This window comes from Hyaena hyaena, unplaced genomic scaffold, assembly GCF_003009895.1.
Source record: "Hyaena hyaena isolate Hyena2069 unplaced genomic scaffold, ASM300989v1 scaffold_203, whole genome shotgun sequence".
Taxonomy (NCBI): Eukaryota; Metazoa; Chordata; class Mammalia; order Carnivora; family Hyaenidae; genus Hyaena; species Hyaena hyaena.
This window is the reverse complement of record NW_024080835.1, coordinates 1,074,444-1,095,857: the sequence shown is the minus strand read 5'-3', so window position 1 is coordinate 1,095,857 and position 21,414 is coordinate 1,074,444. Positions and strand designations below refer to the sequence as shown.

Genomic DNA, 21,414 nt, shown 5'->3' with positions numbered 1-21,414 from the left:
TAATTATATTTGCCTGGAAAGTAGACTGGTGACAAGTGAAGAAACTACCTTCAGAAGCTGGTTCCACTTAGGGTGGGTCCAAGGGAGCAGTGGCAATGTGAGAGGCTTCGTTTCTGGCTGTTGAGCGGAGGGGGCACTCTCCAGAAATGCCGAGAGTCATGTTTAGATAAACAGACGTTGTGCACCTTGAAGTGGTCACTTCAAAAAAATGTCTCCTGCAGTTCACATAGTAAGAAGCTGGGGGTCAAGAGGGGATTTAGACCTACTTAGAGCACAGTGTTCCCTATTTAATTAGAGAGTCTCCTCTTCTTACCTGACCTGACCAGCTCCTTTATCAGTTATGTTCATGTGGCTCATGCCTTAAGTGTCAGTTTTAACTCTTGGGCCCATAATTGCTGAGGCTTTCTTTTCATACTTGGAAAAGATGAGCTCATAGGTTCTACTCAGCAGAGGCTCATACCAGCAGCCTGGAGTATGCCCCAGGTATGGGGAGGTGCCCAGAGTACTAGACGGAGCAGCTGAAATGCAGTTTAAATTCTGGTTCCCTTGCAAAGCAGCCACCGATTTTAGTTCCTGAGACTGATGCCTCATTTAATAAATAGAAATTATAATATTTCACTCAGGATCATTGGAAGAAGTATTTCTTATCACCTCACAAACCCTGAACACTATCCAACTCTCCATCTGAGGCAGTGGAAACATTACATTTTAAATATCTCAGAGCCCCTTTCAGAATGACAGTCTTAGGGATCTGGCGGACAGTGTATGTCTGACAGTGTTTCCAAATTGATCAGCCCCTCTCTTTCACTTACTCCTTGGGCTTTTCACTTTATAATTGTTTCTGCTCTCCAAGAAAACCACATCCTTATATTCCAGCTGAACCACGTTTTAAAGAACAATTTTAAAAACTTTTTTATACTGCATTAGTATACTTGACCAAAAAGTTGTCTTTAAATATCTGCTTTGTATATTGTCCTGTATTGCTCTTTAGTAGAAGCACATACAAACTTTAAAGAACACTTAAATAAAGCAATTTGCTCCTCAATTGACTGCTTCCTTGCCATACTCCTGATAGGATTCTGCAGCTTGGAGAAAGTTGTAAAAGCCTGATTGAAGGTATCAAACCTGGGTTCAAATTCCAGCTCTTCCACTTAAAAGCTTATGTGACCTTGGTGAGCTTCTTGTTCCATATCTGTTCAAGGTGGGGATACTGATGATAATGATGATGATCCGTAGGATAATGTTACATGACTTGCAGGGTTTTTGTGAACCTGAGGGAGGTCAGGTATGTGCAAGCAGCAAGCAGAGTGCCTGGCCCATTGTAGCTTGTTTAGTTAATGACGTTCATTTTCTTTTGTGACTTGAAATTCTGGCATCCTGTAACTCCTCTTTTGTCTCTTGCTCTCTCCCCTTCACCCTCCTTCAGCTTCACCTCCTGTAATGTGACACCCAGTCAGCAAGGGCCTGTATCGAGAACCACCTGGCTGCCTTGGGTAACTGGCTTTCCCTGGTCCAGGCTTGCCATACAAGTGTGCCGCATTTGGCTGTTCCTGCCGCCCTCCACCCTCCCTGGTCATCCCTTGTGCCTTTCTGGCAGCAGCATCTAATCGTGTCATGTGGTAGTGTCAGCAAACCCAGAGCTTTCTGACCACTACTCATGATAAGTCTTGGGCCTGGCATTCCTCCAGATGCTGTTTCTTCTCTCCCTGGAACTACCTTGGCCTACATGGAGACAGGGAAGGCTAATCAGTATCAGTTGCATAGGCTCAGTCTTGTTGACTGACAGGTTGGTTCAACAAGGAAAACTGAACAATTAAACAAAAAATCCAGTCAGTCTTTGTAGACCATGGCAAAAAACCCTCAGTAGTAGGAATGGGGTGGGGGTTGGTGGGTGGGTAGAGGGATGCTAACATTAAGAACCCAAAAGTAGAAAGCACTGGATTTGGTAAGAGTGAAATAATTCCTATAAATGAGTTACATTAAATGTACAAAATTCAGAAAAGTTTTCAAAAAGTTTTTAAGCCAACTTTAATAACCAATATTTTCTTTTTGTTCCCATATAATATTCTTCTGTGTATATTTATATACATATTTATTGAAGTAAATGAAAATTGGAATATTTTATATAGTTTTTTCAAGTAAAAATACTAATTTAGTATATTTTTAAAGAAATATTTACAGTTTACTTCATTTTTCACTTATGGGTGTTTTCGCATGACAATACACATTCTTCAGAAACACTAGATTCAATGTTTATAATATGCCTTATTATTTGGATATTTCATAATGGATATATGTCTACTCATTTTCATCATTTCTGTTGTCTTGTTTTAAATAATTCTGTGTACATGAGGTTCTGTTCACATCTCTGATTATTTTCTTACAACAAAATTCAAGAACTGACATTAAGTCATAGAGTATAAACAGTGTTTACTCTGTTCTTTGTTTTAAAAGTGAAAGTGAAGAAATCCCCTTTAGAAAGCTGTTCCTTTCATTCATTTTTATTCTGCAGATTCTTTTTTTTTTACCTCTTTCTTTATGCTAAGAACCATATTGGACTGTGTATATGAACTCATTACCCTGCTACATCTTCAGGAGGGGGCTAAGATCTCACTTCCTCCCCATCATTCTCCATTTCCCACCATCACCTACCATCTCCCCAGACTGAGCCAAGCTCCCCTCCACCATCACTCCTATCCACACCTCCAAGCTCTCATGGCACTGTCATAGCGTTTTCCACTCTGGATTGTAGGGTCTGCTTCCATCTCGTCATTAGGCAGTAAATGCCTTGGAATTAAGGACTGTATCTTGTTCATCTTTATTGTTCCAGCATCAAGCCTAGTGATTTGCATGCAGTAGGCACTGAATGAGGAAACAAAGAACATAAAACAATTTAACATGCACGTATACACACACAATCTTATATTATTAGGTGCAGGAGATAGAGGTATGAGAAAGAAAGAGGAAAAAGAGGGTCGTTTTCATGAAGTAATATGGTTGTATTTTCCCAGTTGTTGATGCATATGGGATATCACTTTTTGGTATGTGCCCAAATGGGCCAGATGGAATTAACATCAGGATTTTACTGGATCTTTGGGACAGCAGCTTGCCTGGAGGCAGAGCTTTAGGGCCAGTTTCATAGTCCGCTGAACCCAAAGCAACCTGGAGAGTTAATAATCATCAGAGCAAATTGGTCCAAAATCTGATTTGGCTTTATTTATTTGCCCTAAATGAACATAATTGTACAGCCTTTATTTTGTCCCTTTACGTGGGGATATCACTGCCTGTGCTCTGTTTGGTTGCAAAAGGTCGTCTAGAAATAATTTATGTAGCTGCAGAACCTGCCAATGGCATGCTTCCCAAAGGCAAACCTGACTTTGGAGACTGTTTCTCCTACAAGCTAGAACTCCTCAGTAATAGATGTGTGCTAACTGACTCAGTGGCCAGGGAAGTCACACTTGGTTATTGAACATTGATCGTACTGGCTATTTAAAAAAAAAATTTTAGGTTTATTTATTTATTTTTAGAGACAGAGGCTTGGGGGGCGGGGGGGGCGGAGAATAGCAGAGGAAGGTGAGGCAGAATACCAAGCAGGCTCTACACTATCAGTGCATCTCATGAACTGTGATATCATGACCTGAGCCAAGATCAAGAGTCAGACCCCTAATCAACTGAGCCACCCAGGTGCCCCTTAAATTTAAGTTACTAATTTCTTGGCCACAGTAAAATTTAAGATGTGTAATGTGCAACAGACATGAGATATCTATTGCCTGCCTGTCTGTCTGTCTGTCTATCTATCTATCCATCCACCCATCCACATGCATTACACAGCGACAAAATAAATGTGTAAAAATATAACCTAATTTATCTCTCTAGAACTGACTGGAACTTAGATTTTGAGTCCATATTGGATCTGATACTAAAATCCTACTCTATTCATTTCCAGGTATATTCCATAATTTCCTGATTTTTCTCAGGTTCTTATGTTCAGTTCATATTTTCATCCTCCTCTTCCAGCAAGGGTTATCTGAGTGATCTGAGTATCTGGATATTGCTAATGTCTTGGCACCTGCTGGGATGAGCCAGGGCCTCACCCATCCCAGCTCTGAAGCAACTGAGAATTCCATTCCTCTTTCTTGGGAAGCCTAACAGTTCTCAGTTATTCTGTCTGCTGCACACCGGGCTGTCTAAGTGAACTTATTCAACTTTTACCTCGTCGTACTGGGACAAAGGTTTGTGATTTCTTGCCTCTGTCCTGGAAAGCAAGCTCTGAGTCTTCTGTGCTTCAGGCTTCACTTGATTCTTGGAGACCCACACATCAAGGACTCCCTCCTGTTTTCCTTTTTGTCTCCCTTGCATCCCCGCCTCTCCCACCTGGCTAGCCTTAGTGGTCAGGAAGAGAGATCTCGTGGGTAGGAAAACTTGCTGTTTGCGCCATCTTCATATGCCTGTGATTTGGTTCAGAACCTGGGCTAATAGATGCTCAAAAAGGTTTTTCTCCTGAGAATATTGTTACTTTGTGAGTTTCCATGGTCTCTTTGAAGCTCAGAAACTAAGCATGACTGTTTCTTTCTCTTTATACTTTGGCCACGACAGTCCTAATCTTCCCTAGGACCATGAGTGCCTCAGACTAAATGAAGTAGACTCATGGACATGTAAGGGGGCAGGAACTTCAGTTGATATGTCCAAATGTCATTCTTCAAACACATGAATATGTAAATAGACTTCTAGCTATACAGTAATTTAAATAACTGAATAAATGCAAAGGCAAGGTTTGTTTGTTTTTAGAGAGACAGCATGAGCAGTAGAGGGACAGAGGGAGAGAGAGAGAGAGAGAGAGAGAATCTTAAGCTGACTCCATGCCCAGCACAGCGCCTGATTCAGGGCTGGATCTCATGACCCTAAGGTTATGACATGAGCCAAAATCAAGAATCAGACATTTACCTGACCGAGCCACCCAGACACCCCAAGGCTGGGTTTGTTTTGAGAAAAACAGAACAACAAAGAAAGAAAAAACAGGAAAGAAAAACAGAACAGAAAAAAAGCCAAAGTGTAATTCTTTGTTAAGTACCAGATGAATCAGGCTGTACCTCTCAGTTTCCAGCCTTCCTCTCCCCTCTTCTCTCTCTGCCTTTCTCTTCTCTGCTTTTTATTAAAAAGCAAATGCCCCTTTTATAAAGCTTAATTTTCAAAGATCCTATTATGCCCACTCTTCCAGCATTCATTAAGAAGCAGAGACTACTTGCAATTTGCTGGGAGCCCTAGAAAGAAGTGAGATATCTCACCGAAGAATCCTCAGATAACATGAAGTCATGAAAATATGTATCCAGTGCTTCTCTGGCTTATGTAGGAAGAATCAAAGAATCATGAAATTAATTTTATTTATCGTTAAGAGATACTGGACTTAGGATCCAGTATGTGATAATGTAATTATAAATTAATTTCAGTAGCATGCTATCATCTGAACTAAATGTCAGTGGTAGTTATGAGAAGTATATCAGTGAGCATCACAGAAGCTTACCTGCTTACTTGTAGCTCAAAATAGTCACGCTCAGCAAGTATAGATGAAAACTCCCATAGCAAGAGGACATTCTAGGTTTTTTTTTTAAGACTCCCTAGTGCGTGTGATCAGTTTAATGGAAACCAACTTGCTTTATCATGTTCATACTTAACTGAAAAGGAAGGATGAGAAGGGTGTCCAGAGGCCACACTCAAGGGTGAAATAAACATTACTATTATAGCAGTTTAAAGTCACGTTGAAGAACATTTCAATTTCAAAGCAGTATTCAAGAGCGTCAGATGACACATCTATATTTTAACTCTGGGGAGGTGTGAAAGTTAAATGAATACTCCATCGGACTCTAAAAGCCTGAATTATGACCTCTCCCTGCCCCATTAAATAGATTATTTATCTTATTTAGGATGGCAAACCTCATTTGTGGAAAAAAACCTTTCTGGCACTCATACAGTATTTCTTACTTTCTCTGGTCATTTTATTAATTACTATATGTTTGCCAAGGAAAAGCTCAAGTATACCTATATCTAGAATTAGCACTAGGGTTTGGGGCGCCTGGGTGGCTCAGTCGGTTAAGAGTCTGATTTCAGCTCAGGTCATTATCTCATGGTGTGTGAGTTTGAGCACTGCATTGGGCTCTGCGCTGACAGCTCAGAGCCTGGAGCCTGCTTCGGATTCTCGCTCTCTCTCTCTCTCTCTCTCTCTCTGCCCCTCCACTGCTTACATTCTGTCTCTCTCTCACTCTCAAAAATAAATAAACATTAAAAGAATCTTTTAGAAATAGCACTAGGGTTTAAAATAATAAAATTTGTCATCAAGTTGACTGACTCACATTCAGCCAGTGTCAAAGTCCTTGGATGAAATTTTTGCTTATGCAGAAATCTCACTGAGGAAATGAAAATTTGTGATTTGTAATAGATCTTTTTCTCACAAAATGTTATTTCTGCCACTCTGTCCTCTGGAATGTGATGAAGGGGAGTTGAGGCAGCTTTGGGTTGCCAGGGAGAACCATGTGGGAGAGCTCCCTTCTCTGTGCCCAGCCCAGAGACTCACATAAGCTGAGGGAGGTATATAGGGATGTGTCCCATCACTGCGTCCTCTATTTGGAAGATCACAACGATAGTTTGCCATACTTCTTGAGTAAAGAAGGCCTGAATGTGTTCTCAGGAACACTCAGATGTGGCCTTAGAGAGACGTTGCTACCAGTATTTCACTCTTCAGACTGGCTTTGGGGCTGCTACCAGGCTCTGTGTGAAGTAGAAACCCTCTAATAGGCTCTTCTGCTGGTCTTCCTCAAGTGACCTTCTTCCATAGTAGCCTGCTTCCTGGGGTTGGTGGGATAGGATACAGCCTAGAGGCAGGGTTCTCTGTATCATTCATTGTGCAGGTTTGACTACATGAGTGTTAGGAGGCACCGTTCACACTGTGGCTATTATCAATTTGAATGTGCATTTAGCTGTTTTATGGAGATGGTGGTAAACTGTCTTAAGGAAGAAATACCTTTCTCTGGCTTGCATAAAAACATTAAATATAGGCTAGCAACAGCCTGCTTCAAGGTTGAAAGCACCAAACACTCTGGCAACACACTGGGTGAGTTCTGCCCCTCACTTAGCTGTGTGGCCTTGGGCTAATCCCTGAATCTGTTTTATCATCAACAATATGGGGATAATAGCCTTCATAGGCTGTTAAGATGAAAGAAATTATATATGCCAAGGACTGGGCTTAGGTCCTGACACATAGTAGGTGGTCAGAATGTGATAGTCCTCATCACTTGGTTGGTACAAACCTCTCTACACACACAGATCTCTTTCCAGTCACTCTCCACTCAAGGCTCTCAGAGCATAATAACTGTCAGATTCATTACTACAAGACTCACTATGGGTAGAACTATTGATTTTTAGTATGAATTGTTAATTAGCATTAATTCAGTAATTCTCTTCACTGTTAGACGAATGAGTGGTGATTCTCCCAGGCCAGCAACACACATTAATATAACGTCTCTGAGAGAATTTAGAGCGGGGGGGGGGGGGGGGGGGGGGGGGCAGTGGTGCAAAGACTCAGGCAGTCCTTAGTCAGAGTCTTAGTCTCTTGTCTAAGAGAAAAGGAATAAAGAAGGAAAGATTAGAGCTCACTCTTCAGTTTTCCAGACAACAGATTGTCCCTGACAGGTTTGTCTCAGCCATGGCATTAATTATTACAAGAAAGACTGGTGAACAAGCTTTGAGCAGGTCAAACTCTGGCGGACTTAAAGATTATGCAGGCAGGGGATGGGGACCGGAGAGTCTTATCTACATACTACCTGGCACTTTATCTGTGTTTCAAGGCTCCTCGCAGCATTGGCTGTGGGAGGTGGAGACTGGAAGTCCCTGCTGACAGTGATCTTATCATTCTCCACGATACTTTCATTAATGACTGGCTTCGCCTGCTCTTTTTCCAATATGCTGCTGCTCACCAATATAATTTCTGTCAGTCACCAGGCCCTGATGTCATCTAGGCCCTGAAATTGTGTTATTGAGCTAACATTCATTGTCAAAACTTTACAAGATAAACCTAGTTCTCCTCATCCTTTAAATGTGTTGATTTTCCCATGCTGCATATATTGAATGGCCTGGTGACCTCTTCTCCACCCCACCCCCAATTTTTTGCTCCATTTTGGCACTTGTCCTTATTCTCTTACAAAAGACTTGATGTCACAGAGGGGAGTCACTGTGTGACATTGCATGGGAGAGTGTCCTGGAGCATTATGAAGCAAGGCTCCTAAGCCAAGTTAATTCCACCCAGTTCTCTACCCTCTGCCTGGCCTGCCCCTCCCACCGCAAGACAAAAATCAAACTGCAGTGTCACTTGCATAAGAAAAATGATGTGGTAAAGTGAACTTGTAGAAAATGAGGATTCTTGTGACTCCAATTTTTAAATCATAGCTGTGTGCATATAGAAAGCGGGGGTGGGGAGCACAAGGGATTGAGGGTAATGCACTTTGATTGGCACCAGGGCAGGGAGTTCTGCTCTGAGTAGAAGTTGAAGGTGTCCCTGCTCAGAGATGAAGTGAGGCTGTTTGGCAGTGGGTGGGGGAGGTGGGGGGCCTAAAGGCAGCTGAGGCTAGCTTGTCTGTCAGTGATGGTAGAATCTGAATCTGAACTTGAACTGTCTTCAGGCAGTGTTCCTGTCACTGTTGTCACTACTCTCCTCCTGGGCCTTGTTTCCCCCTGTACCAAGATTGTCAGTTCTGCTTTTCCTGTTTAATGCCTTGTGTACTTGGCTTTATGCAGCGGATATGCTCCTGAAGTGTTTTGAATACAGTTTGGTTTTAAATGACATTACATTCATCTTAATACAGAAAGGTATAAAGAAAACAAAGTGGTCTAAAATCTCATCCCCTAGATAACTCTGTTAATATATTTTTTTAAATAAGAGTATGAATATTTACATCCAAAGCACAAAGTGTGAATCATACAGATGCTACCATTAGTACATGTTGTAAAAGCACCTGGTGTCATCTAAATACTTAGCACTGCCCCTAGTGCTAGGAGTCTGTGCAGTATACAGAGCACTATTATGGAATAAAGCAATGAGTATTGTAGAACCATTTTCTTTCAAAGGACTTTATAATTAAAACACACATACACACACACACACACACACACACACACACACACAGAGCAATGAATAAGGAAGGGTTACCCTGGCCCAAAAAGAGGCAATTAGTCAAATGATTCTTTGACCCACAGTTGCCTTTTGTTTGCACTGTTTTGTTTTGTTTTGTTTTACAATTGCCAACGTTTAAAATTCAGGAGGGTTCAGGAGCACCTGGGTGGCTCAGTTGCTTAAGCACCTGACTCGATTTCAGCTCAGGCCATGATCTCATGGTTTGTGGGATTGAGCCCCAAGTCAGGCTCCGCACTGCTAGCCACTGAACCTGCTTGGGATTCTCTCTCTGACCCCCTCTCTCTCTGCCCTTACCCTGCTCGCACACTCCCTCTCAAAATAAATAAACATTAAAAAAATTTTTTTTTTACCGTGTAGAACTATTCACAAGGGGCCTGCATTTCCACATGACAATGACCTTAATTGCTAAGGAACTACTGCCCACTTAGCGTGTGTTCTCTGGTTTGCCAGAAGCCCCACCCACATTCCCCATTGTGGGCCTGACACTGAAACCTGATTTTGGTTTTTACTTATCCTCATGCCTGCTCTTGCTTAGAGTAGAAGACATTTCAGAGCCCACGACCCCGTCAAAAGTAGGGGGAGAAAGCTACTCCAAGACGGCCACAGGCTTCTTCTACCTGGCCTCCTTTCCTCAAGGCATTGGAGTTTTTAGTTCCAAATCAAGACCAGCAGAATATTAAAACTGAAAAGAGCCTATAGGTAAACTAATTCCAGCCACTTGTTTTTGATTTCAGAGAGGTAAGGCTGCCTTCTGATTGCTCATTATTGAGAATTTTCACTGCAGCAGCTTTAAGTTCATATGGTCACACTTGTATTATATGAAGCTTGTATCACACGATCAAATTTTTTCCTGATCTACAAAATTTTCTGTGACTTGTACTGAAGTATACTGCAGAAGAGGGCAAGTTGATGGGGACTGTTCAAAACACAGAAATGTAGAAACAAGGTCACAGAAATCTTCACTTCTGGGAGTTGGAAGAGGGCAGCTTAGAACAGAAAAGAAGTGCCGATTGTGTGTGGCACAATCAAAGGTGTGGCCTGGTGGAGTCAGTCCAGGTATGTGACCATGTGACCAGGACAGGTGGTTATCCTACCTGAGACCCAGTTTCCTCACCTGTAAAATGGGGATAATTATGCTATCTCAGGCAGATTGGGATATACAATGGAAGTAAACGGTTCACATTATAATGAAAAGTTTAAGTAGCAGGGTCTATCATTGTTATCATTACTAGAGTAAAATTCTGGACTCTCAGGTTTTTTAGGCACTTAGTCCCACAGTGTGTATACATTGAGCAGTGTAACCAAGGCAAAGGCACTTGAAGCCTGTGTGTCCCATTTTCCTGTCTGCTCAAAGGGAGGAATAAAGCCTGCTCCTCACGCCCACTGAGGAGTTAGGAAACCAACTACAAGTGTGTTTGTGAGCCACTTACTGGCACTTATAGTGCTAAATAAATTGTTATCACTACTTTGGTATTAACTAAACTGAGTTTTAAAAATATTGATGACTAGGGTTTTCAAAGGTACCTAAACTAACCCAAGTTACTTAACCTTCATTAGGATTTACATTTTTCTCAAGCTCAACTCACCAAGCGAAGTAAGTGTCTAATATTATCCAACCGTAATATTTAGATAAGTCCAGAAGAGGTTTTCTTGTGTGCCTTTACTCTGCCTGCCAGAAATTAAATCAGAGGAGAGAATGCTGGTTTAGAATAGACTAATGAATAATTAGCATTTGTGGGTTTTCCCTGAAGAAAACAAAAATTCACGGCACAACATGAAAACATGTCTGTTCTGCTCAAGTACAAACTGAGGTCAGAAGTAGACACAGAATGCTCATCTAATGGCTACCGTGAGGCCCTTTTATCACTTCCCAAGGTTCTGGAAGTCATGGTGAGGCTAGAAGCCCTACCCATGTTCCATTTGCATTGGACCAGGAGTCTAGACTGGAGGGAAGAGCTCGGGACGGGCCTGGGCTGGAAACTCTCTCTAGTTACTGGCAGTGTGCTTGTGTGCATGGTTACACAGGTACAGGAGGGGCCACATGTTTCAATCAATGTGTAATATGTATTTTGCTACCGCTGAGTGTCTCCCTGCTGTGGCAGTATCTGGAAGATGGTGTACATTGTATTATTGAACGAGGTGGACATGCTCAGAGCAAGTCAGTAGAAGCTTAGCTGAGATAAAGAAATAGCGTGTGATTATTTATTCATTCATCTCTTAATTCGTTTATTCAGCAAATATTGAGTAGCTGCTGTACTAGACATCAGCATTATAGTAGGGAAAACAAGCAGACAGTGTCTTTACCCTTGTGAAGTCTACATCGAACAGGGGAAGATTGGCATTAATTAAATTGTTTAAATAAATATACAAGATATTTACATAATTGTGTGTTGTGAGGTCAATAAAGGAAATAAAGGGGAGATCCCTCCATCAAAGAAGGCCTCTTGGATGATACCACACTTAAATTAAGACATCACCATGTGCATTAGTCAGCCAGTGTCAAAGACAAGGAAGTATACTAGGCAGACGAAACAGTAAATACAAAGGCCCAAGGACAACAAAAGGGTTGGCATGTTTGGGCAACAGAAAGGAGAGAAAGCAAGGCCACGGGTAGTATAACACGACATTGGACAATTTAGGTGGGGACCAGAGGATGTAGGACATGGCCACCATTGTTTTAAACCTGACTGCTGAAATGCTTAGAAATGACAGTGGCCTGGACTAGAGTCAGCACAATGAGAACAAGAGGGCTGGAAGGGTTTAAGATATATCTTAGAGGTAAGAGTGACAGAACTTAATGATGGATTGAATGTCAGGAATGAGGAAAAGAAAAACAAGGATGACGCCTAATTTAAGTAACTGGATTAGATGCCATTTTCTGAGGCTTAAAAATTAAATAACTTGCCAGATCTCATTCAGTTGGGACATTGACATCTGGTTTGTGTGAATTCACTTTTTTTATTGCTTTAATCTGTGTAGTGAGGCTACTAGGTTAAACTTCCAAGATATCTTCCAGATTTGCCACTTTGTTCTCATCTAGATTAAATTGTTAATGTAGAACCATCCTGAGGTATAAAGTAATATTGTCAGAACCTGGTATTTGATAAATAGCGCTATAGTGGAATAAATCTTTTATATCAAAACTTGTAGCCAAAATCTGGGAGGTGTTTTTTTTCTCATGCAAACAAAATAAATGATGATTTTGTCCATTTTCTCTTAGATGCAGGGTTTTTTGGGAGTCTTTCAGCCACAAAGCAGTTTGTTCTCCAAAGTAAGATTACATTATAAATTGTCTCTTGTAATCCCAAACTAAGACTGCAAAACCCAAAAGATAAATTGCATACAGGGAACCAGTTTTTTAAGTATTGTTCTTTAATTGTTATTTATTTATTTTTGAGAGAGAGAGAGACATACAGAGACAGTGAGCAAGAGAGGGGCAGAGAGAGGGAAACACAGAATCTGAAGCAGGCTCCAGGCTCTGGGCTGTCAGCACGGAGCCCGATGCAAGGCTCAAACTCTCGAGCCGTTAGATATGACCTGAGCCCAAGTCGGCTGCTTATCGATTGAGCCACCCAGGTGCCCCAGGCAAGCAGATTATTTAGATTCTGCATGGGCCTCCACCCAGGATACAGGCAGGTTTCTCCAGAGAGGGAATGGGTGGCATTTCAGTGATCTGAAAAACAGCATGCAGCTCTAATTACACCATGTGGGGCTCACCCATTTTGGCCAGGTCTAAGATTCTATTGCTAACATTGGCAGTCCCCACTGTCTCAAAGCAGTAAATTTCTGAAATCCACATCATGAGATAGATCTTTAACCCACAGAAACAATGGAATTGTGTTCTTGACAAAGGAATTGGCAGGCCATGAATCTTAAGTATAACCAACAACATGTGAGTAAAAAAAACCAGCCACTCTGAGTCTGTCCATAGACTCCCTTATTGGACTATAAACCCCTGAATCAGTTAGGATGCTATGAGGAACAAAAGAATCCAACTTAAAAAGCCACAAGCAGGGGCACCTGGGTGGCTCAGTCAGTTAAGCGTCCGACTTCAGGTCATGATCTCACAGTTTGTGGGTTCAAGCCCCGCGTCAGGCTCTGTGCTGGAGCCTGTTTCAGATTCTGTATCTCCCTCTGTCTCTGACCCTCCCCTGCTCACGCTGTCTCTCTCTCTCTCTCTCAGAAATAAATAAAACATTAAAAGAAAATTTTTTAAAAAGCCACAAGCAGTAAAGATATTTAATGTCTCATAGGACAAGTTGGTTTCAGGCTGGGTCAACAGTTCTGTGATGTCTTAGGAACTCAGGCTCTTTACCTCTCTGCTCTACCCTCCTCAGCAGAGGGCCTTGACCCTGAGGCTGAAGATGGCTGCCACAGTTCTGGGAAACCCATGAGCCAACACAGGACCAAAAAAGCGGATCATTTTCTTTGTTGTATCTCTGTTAAAGAGAAAGCCTTTCCCAGAAGCCCCAAGCAGACCTCTCCTTAGATGTTTATCCGTGGAGCACCCAGTTCCCCCCATGCAGATACTAGGACATTATCCTAGACTTTTCCCCCTCTCCTTTATTTCTCTCACTCTCTATAACCTCTCTATTCAGGTTTTAAATAATTTGTCTCCTACCCTCTATCTACATTAATTCAGATGCTCATTATCTCTGTCTTTCTCCCCAGATCCAGTTTATCTTCCATACTGCCACTGAAATGATCTTTTAGAACACATATCTCATCATGACACTATCCTGCTTAAAATCCTTCTGTGATTCTTAATCACATGTATGATTAAATTTCTATTTTTTTTTCTAGCTATAGGAATGACCTCTCCCTTCCTTTTTTATTAAAAAAAGACTTACCTGGCAGCTCAGTACAGCTGGTAGATGGGTGTAGAGCTGCTGTGCTGAAATGGGGTGGGGAAAGGGCCTCTAGACAGGTGGATCCCTCCACTTCCCTCACAGGGAGGCCCAAAGCCCTTCCCTGGAACCCCGGCAGTAACAGCAAATGGAAACACCTACAAGCCAATTGATACGGACCTCAGGAGTGTCAACCAGGCTAGTGGCACAGGCTTAGATGGTAGTGGAGGCCAAGGTCAAGAACATGGTCTCTCAGAGTATGCAGAGTAAGGAGGGAAGAGGGACAAAGAGAATGCACTGCCCCCAAGTCATGCAATATCCAAGGAAGTAATGTTTCTTTTTTTTTTTAATTTATTTATTTATTTTGAGAAAATGGGGAGGGGCAAAGACAGAATCCCAAGCAGGCTCTGCACTGTCAGCATAGAGCCTGATACAGGGCTCGTTCTCACAAACTGTGGGATCATGACCCAGGCACCCCTAGAGTAATGTTTCTGTTTCGCCTTTCATACTTTAAGAATCTGCCTTATATTCTCTGATCGTGTTAGACAAGTTAACCCAATCAGATTTTTGAGGAGAAAGTGAGGGTGGTTGAAGACAAAAAGGCAGATAATATAAAAAACTGAGAATATTAATTTTAATTGATGGATTATTTTTGTGTTTACATTTTCACTTTTATAATGTTTTTTAAAGTAATAGATTTGTAATTTGCCTGGATAATCCCTAAGATTAATCTTTTTTCTTTACACAAAGTTTTTCTTATCAGAAATCCTGAGTTAACCAATATTTCATGTACTTCCATTTTTGATCAAGGCAGTTTTCAGTTAAATAGGCTTAGGAATGGAATTTCAAACTGAACTATAATACCTAAATATGCTAAATATTCAAATTATTCCCCCTGCTCTTGATATTGACCTGTATTTATTCTTTATGTCCATTTAAGAATTCAGTCTTGTTCCTTCTTCTGTAAAGATGAAAGAGCTGTTTAGATGCAGTTTATGTTCTGTTATAGAATATGACCTTCTACATGAGGAGGGAAATATTAATGAAGATATTGATGGATAATTTTAACAAGGAAAGGTGCTAACAGTTTAAAGCAACAGCTTAATGGGTTGTACATTTCAGCGGGTATTTGCATACTCAGTGACATTGTCAGAAGGGAGGGGGGAAAATGGAAAGAGCTGGGCAGAGGACAGCAGGCAGGAAATAAGGGCAATCTCCAAGTAGACTAGAACTGTCCCACTCTTATTTGCTCTTATCCATTCTCATTTCAAGAAGGGTTTGAGAAGAGCTTGTCCTTTTGTGTCTTGTATAGGTAAGCAGGTCGTCAGTCTTGCTTCCCTTCTGACTCTGACCACCCAACCCCCATCTCCCATTTACCTCGATCTCATCTCTATCATCACTGTAGGCATTTTTGCTTCTTTTTGCTTTATAGTCTGTCCCTATCACACCCTGGAGCTCACCTGTTTCTGGCTACCAGTCTTTGCCATCAGACTTTGTATAGGCAACCTTGTAGAGGCAGCTCCTTCATGGCTCTCCATGGCACCATATGCTCAGGCTCTTGGCATCTGTCATTTAATTCCTCTTCCAGCCCCTCTAGGTGAGGAGCCCACACAACCCCTCTCTCCCCACCTTCTGGGACTCCACAGACATTAGGCACCAATGAGAAGCAAAAAACTATGTATCAATTGTCTGAAGCTTCAAATTGATTTGGATTCTCTCCTAATCCTTTTAAATGTGATATGTGTTTAAATTAAGAGGAGCAGAAACAAAAATGATTTGGGAAAATGGTAATGTTATCCTAGCTTATTTCAGTAACGCTCTAACATGGTTAAGAAAATGGACTGTCAGATTTGATCAGTGTTGTTGAAGTGAACAGTCATCATTCTCAGAGTGTCTGGAGTTAAATTCTCACCCAGCAGGAGCAGTTTTAATGACTGAAGAATCCAGTAACATGGAGAAATAGCTGAATTTCAGTGCACTGCTGACCTTTCACGTTGCCCCTCTCTCTTCTGTTTTTCAGGAACAACGTGTTTGATTGCTCTACTATCAGATAAGGACCTCACCGTGGCCAATGTGGGTGACTCAAGAGGGGTCCTGTGTGACAAAGATGGGAACGCCATTCCTTTGTCTCATGATCACAAACCTTATCAACTGAAGGAGCGAAAGAGGATAAAGAGAGCCGGTGAGCTTGTGAATGCCTCCAAGGACTGTCTGCCATCCTGTTGGGTGAACAAGGTGGCTTGTTTGGACTGCCTGTGGGGAATGAGATGTTCAATCACCCAGTGATTAGTAGATGAACACAGAGGCTGGTGCTGAGGTAGCTGAGACTTAACTTTGTGAATTTCTTGTCAAATGACCATGGAACTTGCCTTTCTTCATGGCCAAAGATTCCAGAAGGGCCCCCCAAAAGCCCTTTACCTGTTTAAAGGCTAACAAGATCTTCGGGCACCTGCTTGCCATACCCTGTTTCCCTCTAGCCACCCCAAACCACTAACCATTCCCCAAATGAACCATGTTTCTGGTAGCTCTGTGCCTTTGCACGTGGCGTCCCCACCATCCATTGGATAACAATTACTTGTCCTTTAAGATTCAGTTTAAAGGTATCCTTTCAGAAGTCTTCCCTGTTGCTGCAACAAAGGCTCCCCCAGACTGGATTCGGTGCCCCTTCATCCTTCCCAACATCCTATGTGGATAACCTATCGGGTTACCTTTCACAACGTGTGGACATACTTGGCTCTCCTATCTGTCCTGCCTTCCTGATTGTGCTCTGAGGACAGGGACTTAGTCTTGTTCCTCTCTCTGCTCCCAGTACCTAGCTCAGTGAGTGCCTGGCACAAGTAAATATTCTGGGGTGGGGCCGGGGGTGTTCCTTTTTTATTCATTTCTTTCAATATCTAGAGGCTGGGATACAAACTTTGATTCTGGAATTGGGATGGGGTGGGTAACGGACTAGACAGACATTAACAATAAAATAAGTAAAAATAGATAAGTTATGTAGTATAGTACAAAGTGATAACCATTATGAAGAGACACAAGGCAGGTGAGGGAATGGGAGTGTCAGGGATGGTCACTATAGGCCTCATCATGGTGACATTAGGACAGAGACTTGAAGGAAGAAGATCAGTTGATGATTACATTTTCATAATTCACTTCGGAGGGATTCTTTTCTAACTGTGGAAGGGAGGAATCCCTCCGTCTGCAGACTGACAGGTGCAGCATGTAGGCTCTGCACGATATGCCAGGCAGCAGACCCAGCTGTTGGAGGGGAGCTCATGTACCCTGGGTCTCTAACCAGAATGGGCCCCTGCTGCCTAGGGTAATTGCAGTTGACTCTCAGTCTCTACAGGTCAGCTTCTGCCCAGAACCTAATCAACATTTGAGTTTTCACAGTAGGAAGCTGTACTGTTGAGTCAAAAAGTGTTGAATTTTATTACAACCTTCTGCTTCAGTTACTGCTGAGATGCAGAATAATTTTTAATGAAAGCTTTAGTCAGGTTTTTTGTTGGTAGAATGGAACAAACGATGTTTTAGGAGCATCTATCCAGCAGCAAGCAATATGAGCGAGATTGCTGGCTTCCTTACTTACAAAGACACCATTTCCCCGTGAGTCCACTGCGACCCTGGACTTAAGATACAGTTAGCCTATGCTTGTGTAAACACAGGCAAGGGTGTGTGCAATACACAGTACTGGGAAACATCATCATAGCATCCAGTGTGCCCCTCTGAAATGGCATTCCCATTTTATCCTTCCTCCTCGTCCCTGCCAGACCCACCACCTGCACCCCCACCCTGCAGGGATGTTTTATGGAAGCCAATTTGGACACAGTCTCCAAGGAAGTTAATCTAACTGGCTGTGTCAAGGGTGTATTTTATAGCAAGGCTTAAGGGACAGTGATTGGTTTTATTACCTTTATGTGTGTTTTCTCTGACCTCAGCCTTCCTTTCAGGATATCTTTCCCTATCCTGCTTAGCATAACAATACACTGCAACCAGTCTGGGCCAAATACACATTGGTCCTTCTGTCTTCATTCCTTTTATTGTTTCCAGCAACAGCAATGGTATCAGCTGCCATTTATTGTTTGTTCACACTGTGCTGGGAACCAAGCCTGGTTCTTTACATATGCTTCCTTTTTACTTATCTTATGAGGTTGATAATGGTATCCTCCTTTTACAACCAAGGAAGTGGAGCCTCAAAGAGGCATGTGTGCCCAAGGACACACGGCTAGTGAATGGTGAAACGAGAATTGAGACCCAGGACACGGACTCCGGAGCCCATGCTCTTGCCCACTAGACTGCACTTCCTGGAATGTTCTCATACATCCCTGCCTATAGAAGGGATGTCATTCAAAGCCCAACTTTATTGCTCACTCCTCCCTGACCATCACAAAGATACCATTGCGCCTTCTCCTCCTGACTATAGCATTTAGCAGGTACTAGTTTCTCCCTGAAAGAATCCTGCTTTTTTTAAAAATGTATTTAAATCCAAGTTAGTTGACATATAGTATAATAATGATTTCAGGAATAGAATTTAGTGATTCATCACTTATATATAACACCCAGTGCTCATCCCAACAAGTGCCCTCCTTAATGTCCATTGCCCATTCAGCCCACCCCCCACCCAACATGCTGCCAGGAACCCTCAGCTTGTCCTGTGTATTTAAGATTCTCTTATGGTTTGTCTCCCTCTCTGTTTTTGTTCTCTTCTCCTATGTTCATCTGTTTTGTTTCTTAAATTACACATATGAGTGAAATTGTGTGATTTTTGTCTTTCTTTGACTTATTTCGCTTAATGTAATACACTTTAGTTCCATCCACATTTTGCAGATGGCAAGATTTCAAGGAAATCTTTGCTTTGTGCTTACAGTTGTCAATACATGTGGCTTTTCTTTTCTGCTGGACTATCTACTTCTTTGGAGAAAAGTCTGGATCTTATATAACTTTATAGCCTGTAAATCGCCTTGCATGGAGTGTACATTTAATAAGTATTCAACATAATATTTGAATGAATAATGTTCTAGCTCCCTTCAAGAAAAACTAATGATAGATAATATTGAGTGCATGTTATATTCGGGCACTGTGCTAAGTGATTTATATGGAATAACTCCTTTATTTCTCACAACTCAGTGCAATAGGTACTATTATTGCCTGTGGTTTGTAGTCAGGGAAACCTAGAATCAGAGAGATAGGGCTTCTCCCCTGAAGTGACACATAGCTACAAGTGACAGAGCCAAGAATCAAATGTAAGCAGTGTGACCCAAGAGCCTGAGCCTTTAACCATTGTGCTAAAATACACCTTTCTTTAATTCTGATCCTGTCTGGGGAGTTCTTTTGAGCTCCAGATGTACCCAAGGGCGGCCTCAAGCTAAATGAAGTAGCTCAGTGTGGGTCTCTGGTTCCTGTTCTTATGCCTTTCAGCACTCTTTTGCCATTATCATTGAATCCCTACTCTGGTGCTCCCTACTGTCCATCAAGGTGTTGTTGAGTTAAAACCAATGCCCTTACCTATATGTATCTTCCTACCCTCAGTATTTGTATTTATATAGTTCTCAGAGCCTTTAAGATGCCAAAGATGAGGACATGAGGATCTACTGGTAGAGGTGAAACCTCGAGGCACGTGGTAGGAATACTCTCCTGGCAGTGCCCAGGGCAGCTGAGGGGGCACATGCAATAGATGAGCCTTTTGTACACTCACTCAGACTCTACCATGTGTGTGAGATAATGGCTGGTCAAGCTAATGGGCTCATTCTGTCTTTGCAGGTGGTTTTATCAGTTTCAATGGCTCCTGGAGGGTCCAGGGAATCCTGGCCATGTCTCGATCCCTGGGAGATTATCCGCTGAAAAATCTCAATGTGGTCATCCCAGACCCAGATATCCTGACCTTTGACCTGGACAAGCTCCAGCCTGAGTTCATGATCTTGGCATCAGATGGCCTCTGGGATGCTTTCAGCAATGAAGAAGCTGTTCGATTCATCAAGGAGCGCTTGGATGAACCTCATTTTGGAGCTAAGAGCATAGTTTTACAGTCTTTTTACAGAGGCTGCCCTGACAATATAACAGTCATGGTGGTGAAGTTCAGGAATAGCAGCAAAACAGAAGAGCAGTGAACCCTTCAGGGTCTCGGCTGCCTTAGACTAAAGGACTTTCAACACACTGGTCTCTTTTAATGTAGTGAAAGGCGTGGGAGTTACAGTTAGGATCATCCACCTAAACATGGGATTCCCCCTCCCTGGTGGCCATAGGTCTATATGCAGAAATGAACAGAGGGTGCTCTCGGCCACTATAGCCAAGAGGCTGGAAAATGGTTTTTCATGTTTTCCCAATTCTTTCATCCAATGTTCAAAATATATAAATATATAGCTGTAGATTCACATGTATGAAGTGAACGGCATATGTGCCATATATTCTCCCACTTGAGATTCTTTTCAAGATCTCTTACAGGGTTCTCCAGGCATCAGACTTTGTCCTCTCTTTGGAGCCGTGAACAGAGCAGGCCTCCAGAGCTGCAGGAGACAGTCTGCAGCGTCATCTGTGAGTGAAGGCTGATGTGTCAACACCCGTTGCTGAGAGGCAGAGCTATCTGAGAATGCTTTGTCCTCCTGAGCCCAGGTTTTTCTGCTCAGCAGCGGCCCAGACACAGATTTGGAATGGTTTATTATTCCGTGGCTGCTCTTGGAGACCGAGGGAAGTGGGGAGGATGAGACCCGCCTGCACAGCAGACATAACCTTTTCCCCTGACTTCCTTTATTAGTTAAATAGACTCTGTGTACCACCTGACCAGTCTTTGTGCGTTTATCCTAATTGTGCATGACCTTAACCTTTTGCTTCTACGTTACCTTATGTAATAGGCAGCTGTGAAACTTCACCACCAAACACCATGATTTTTTTGTCTTCCCAAGAAACCTGTTAGGGGAAATGAGTAACGCAAATCACAATACCATAATTCCTTCAGTCTTTAAGGGTAGAGGAAAATAATGGCCAAATAAGTCACAGTGCCTCTTGGGAAATCTGCTGTTTGCATTAGGAGAGAGAGCTGGTGAGGTCATCACCCTGAACTGAACCCCCAGTGGCCAGTTTTAGTGTGGGGCTTTTTTTTCTCTGCTATCCTGTTAGCTTTCATGTGGCTTTCAAGCAGTGTATGGAGAAGCAGTAGCCTAGAACTATGTGTGTGTTCCTTGAAGCCCAGGACACAGTTCCCAGTGTGGTTTGGCATTTGGTGATAAAATGCTGGCATGTGCTTCTCCTTGATAGCGGAAAGGCAGCAGCCGGTAACATTTGGCTGCGGATCACCATCCCCACCAGTTACCTTTCCCCAAAGAAACACAATCCGCCCCACACCTCCCCGCCCTGTGTTTCGTGGCAACCCAGCTGGCTGGGAGTTCAAGCTCA

At 42.4% G+C, this 21,414-nt stretch overlaps 1 protein-coding gene across 1 annotated transcript in view; it reads left to right on the top strand.

Moving 5' to 3' along the window:
* The window catches only part of PPM1L (protein phosphatase, Mg2+/Mn2+ dependent 1L), a 303,744-nt gene extending 282,942 nt beyond the window's left edge, over positions 1–20,802 (top strand). The window contains exons 3-4 of the mRNA XM_039241986.1: positions 16,049–16,210; positions 19,786–20,802. Of these exons, the coding sequence (XP_039097917.1) occupies positions 16,049–16,210; positions 19,786–20,132 (509 nt within the window). The 3' untranslated portion in view covers positions 20,133–20,802. The remainder of the gene's footprint in view (positions 1–16,048; positions 16,211–19,785) is intronic.
* Positions 20,803–21,414: the final 612 nt, after the last annotated feature.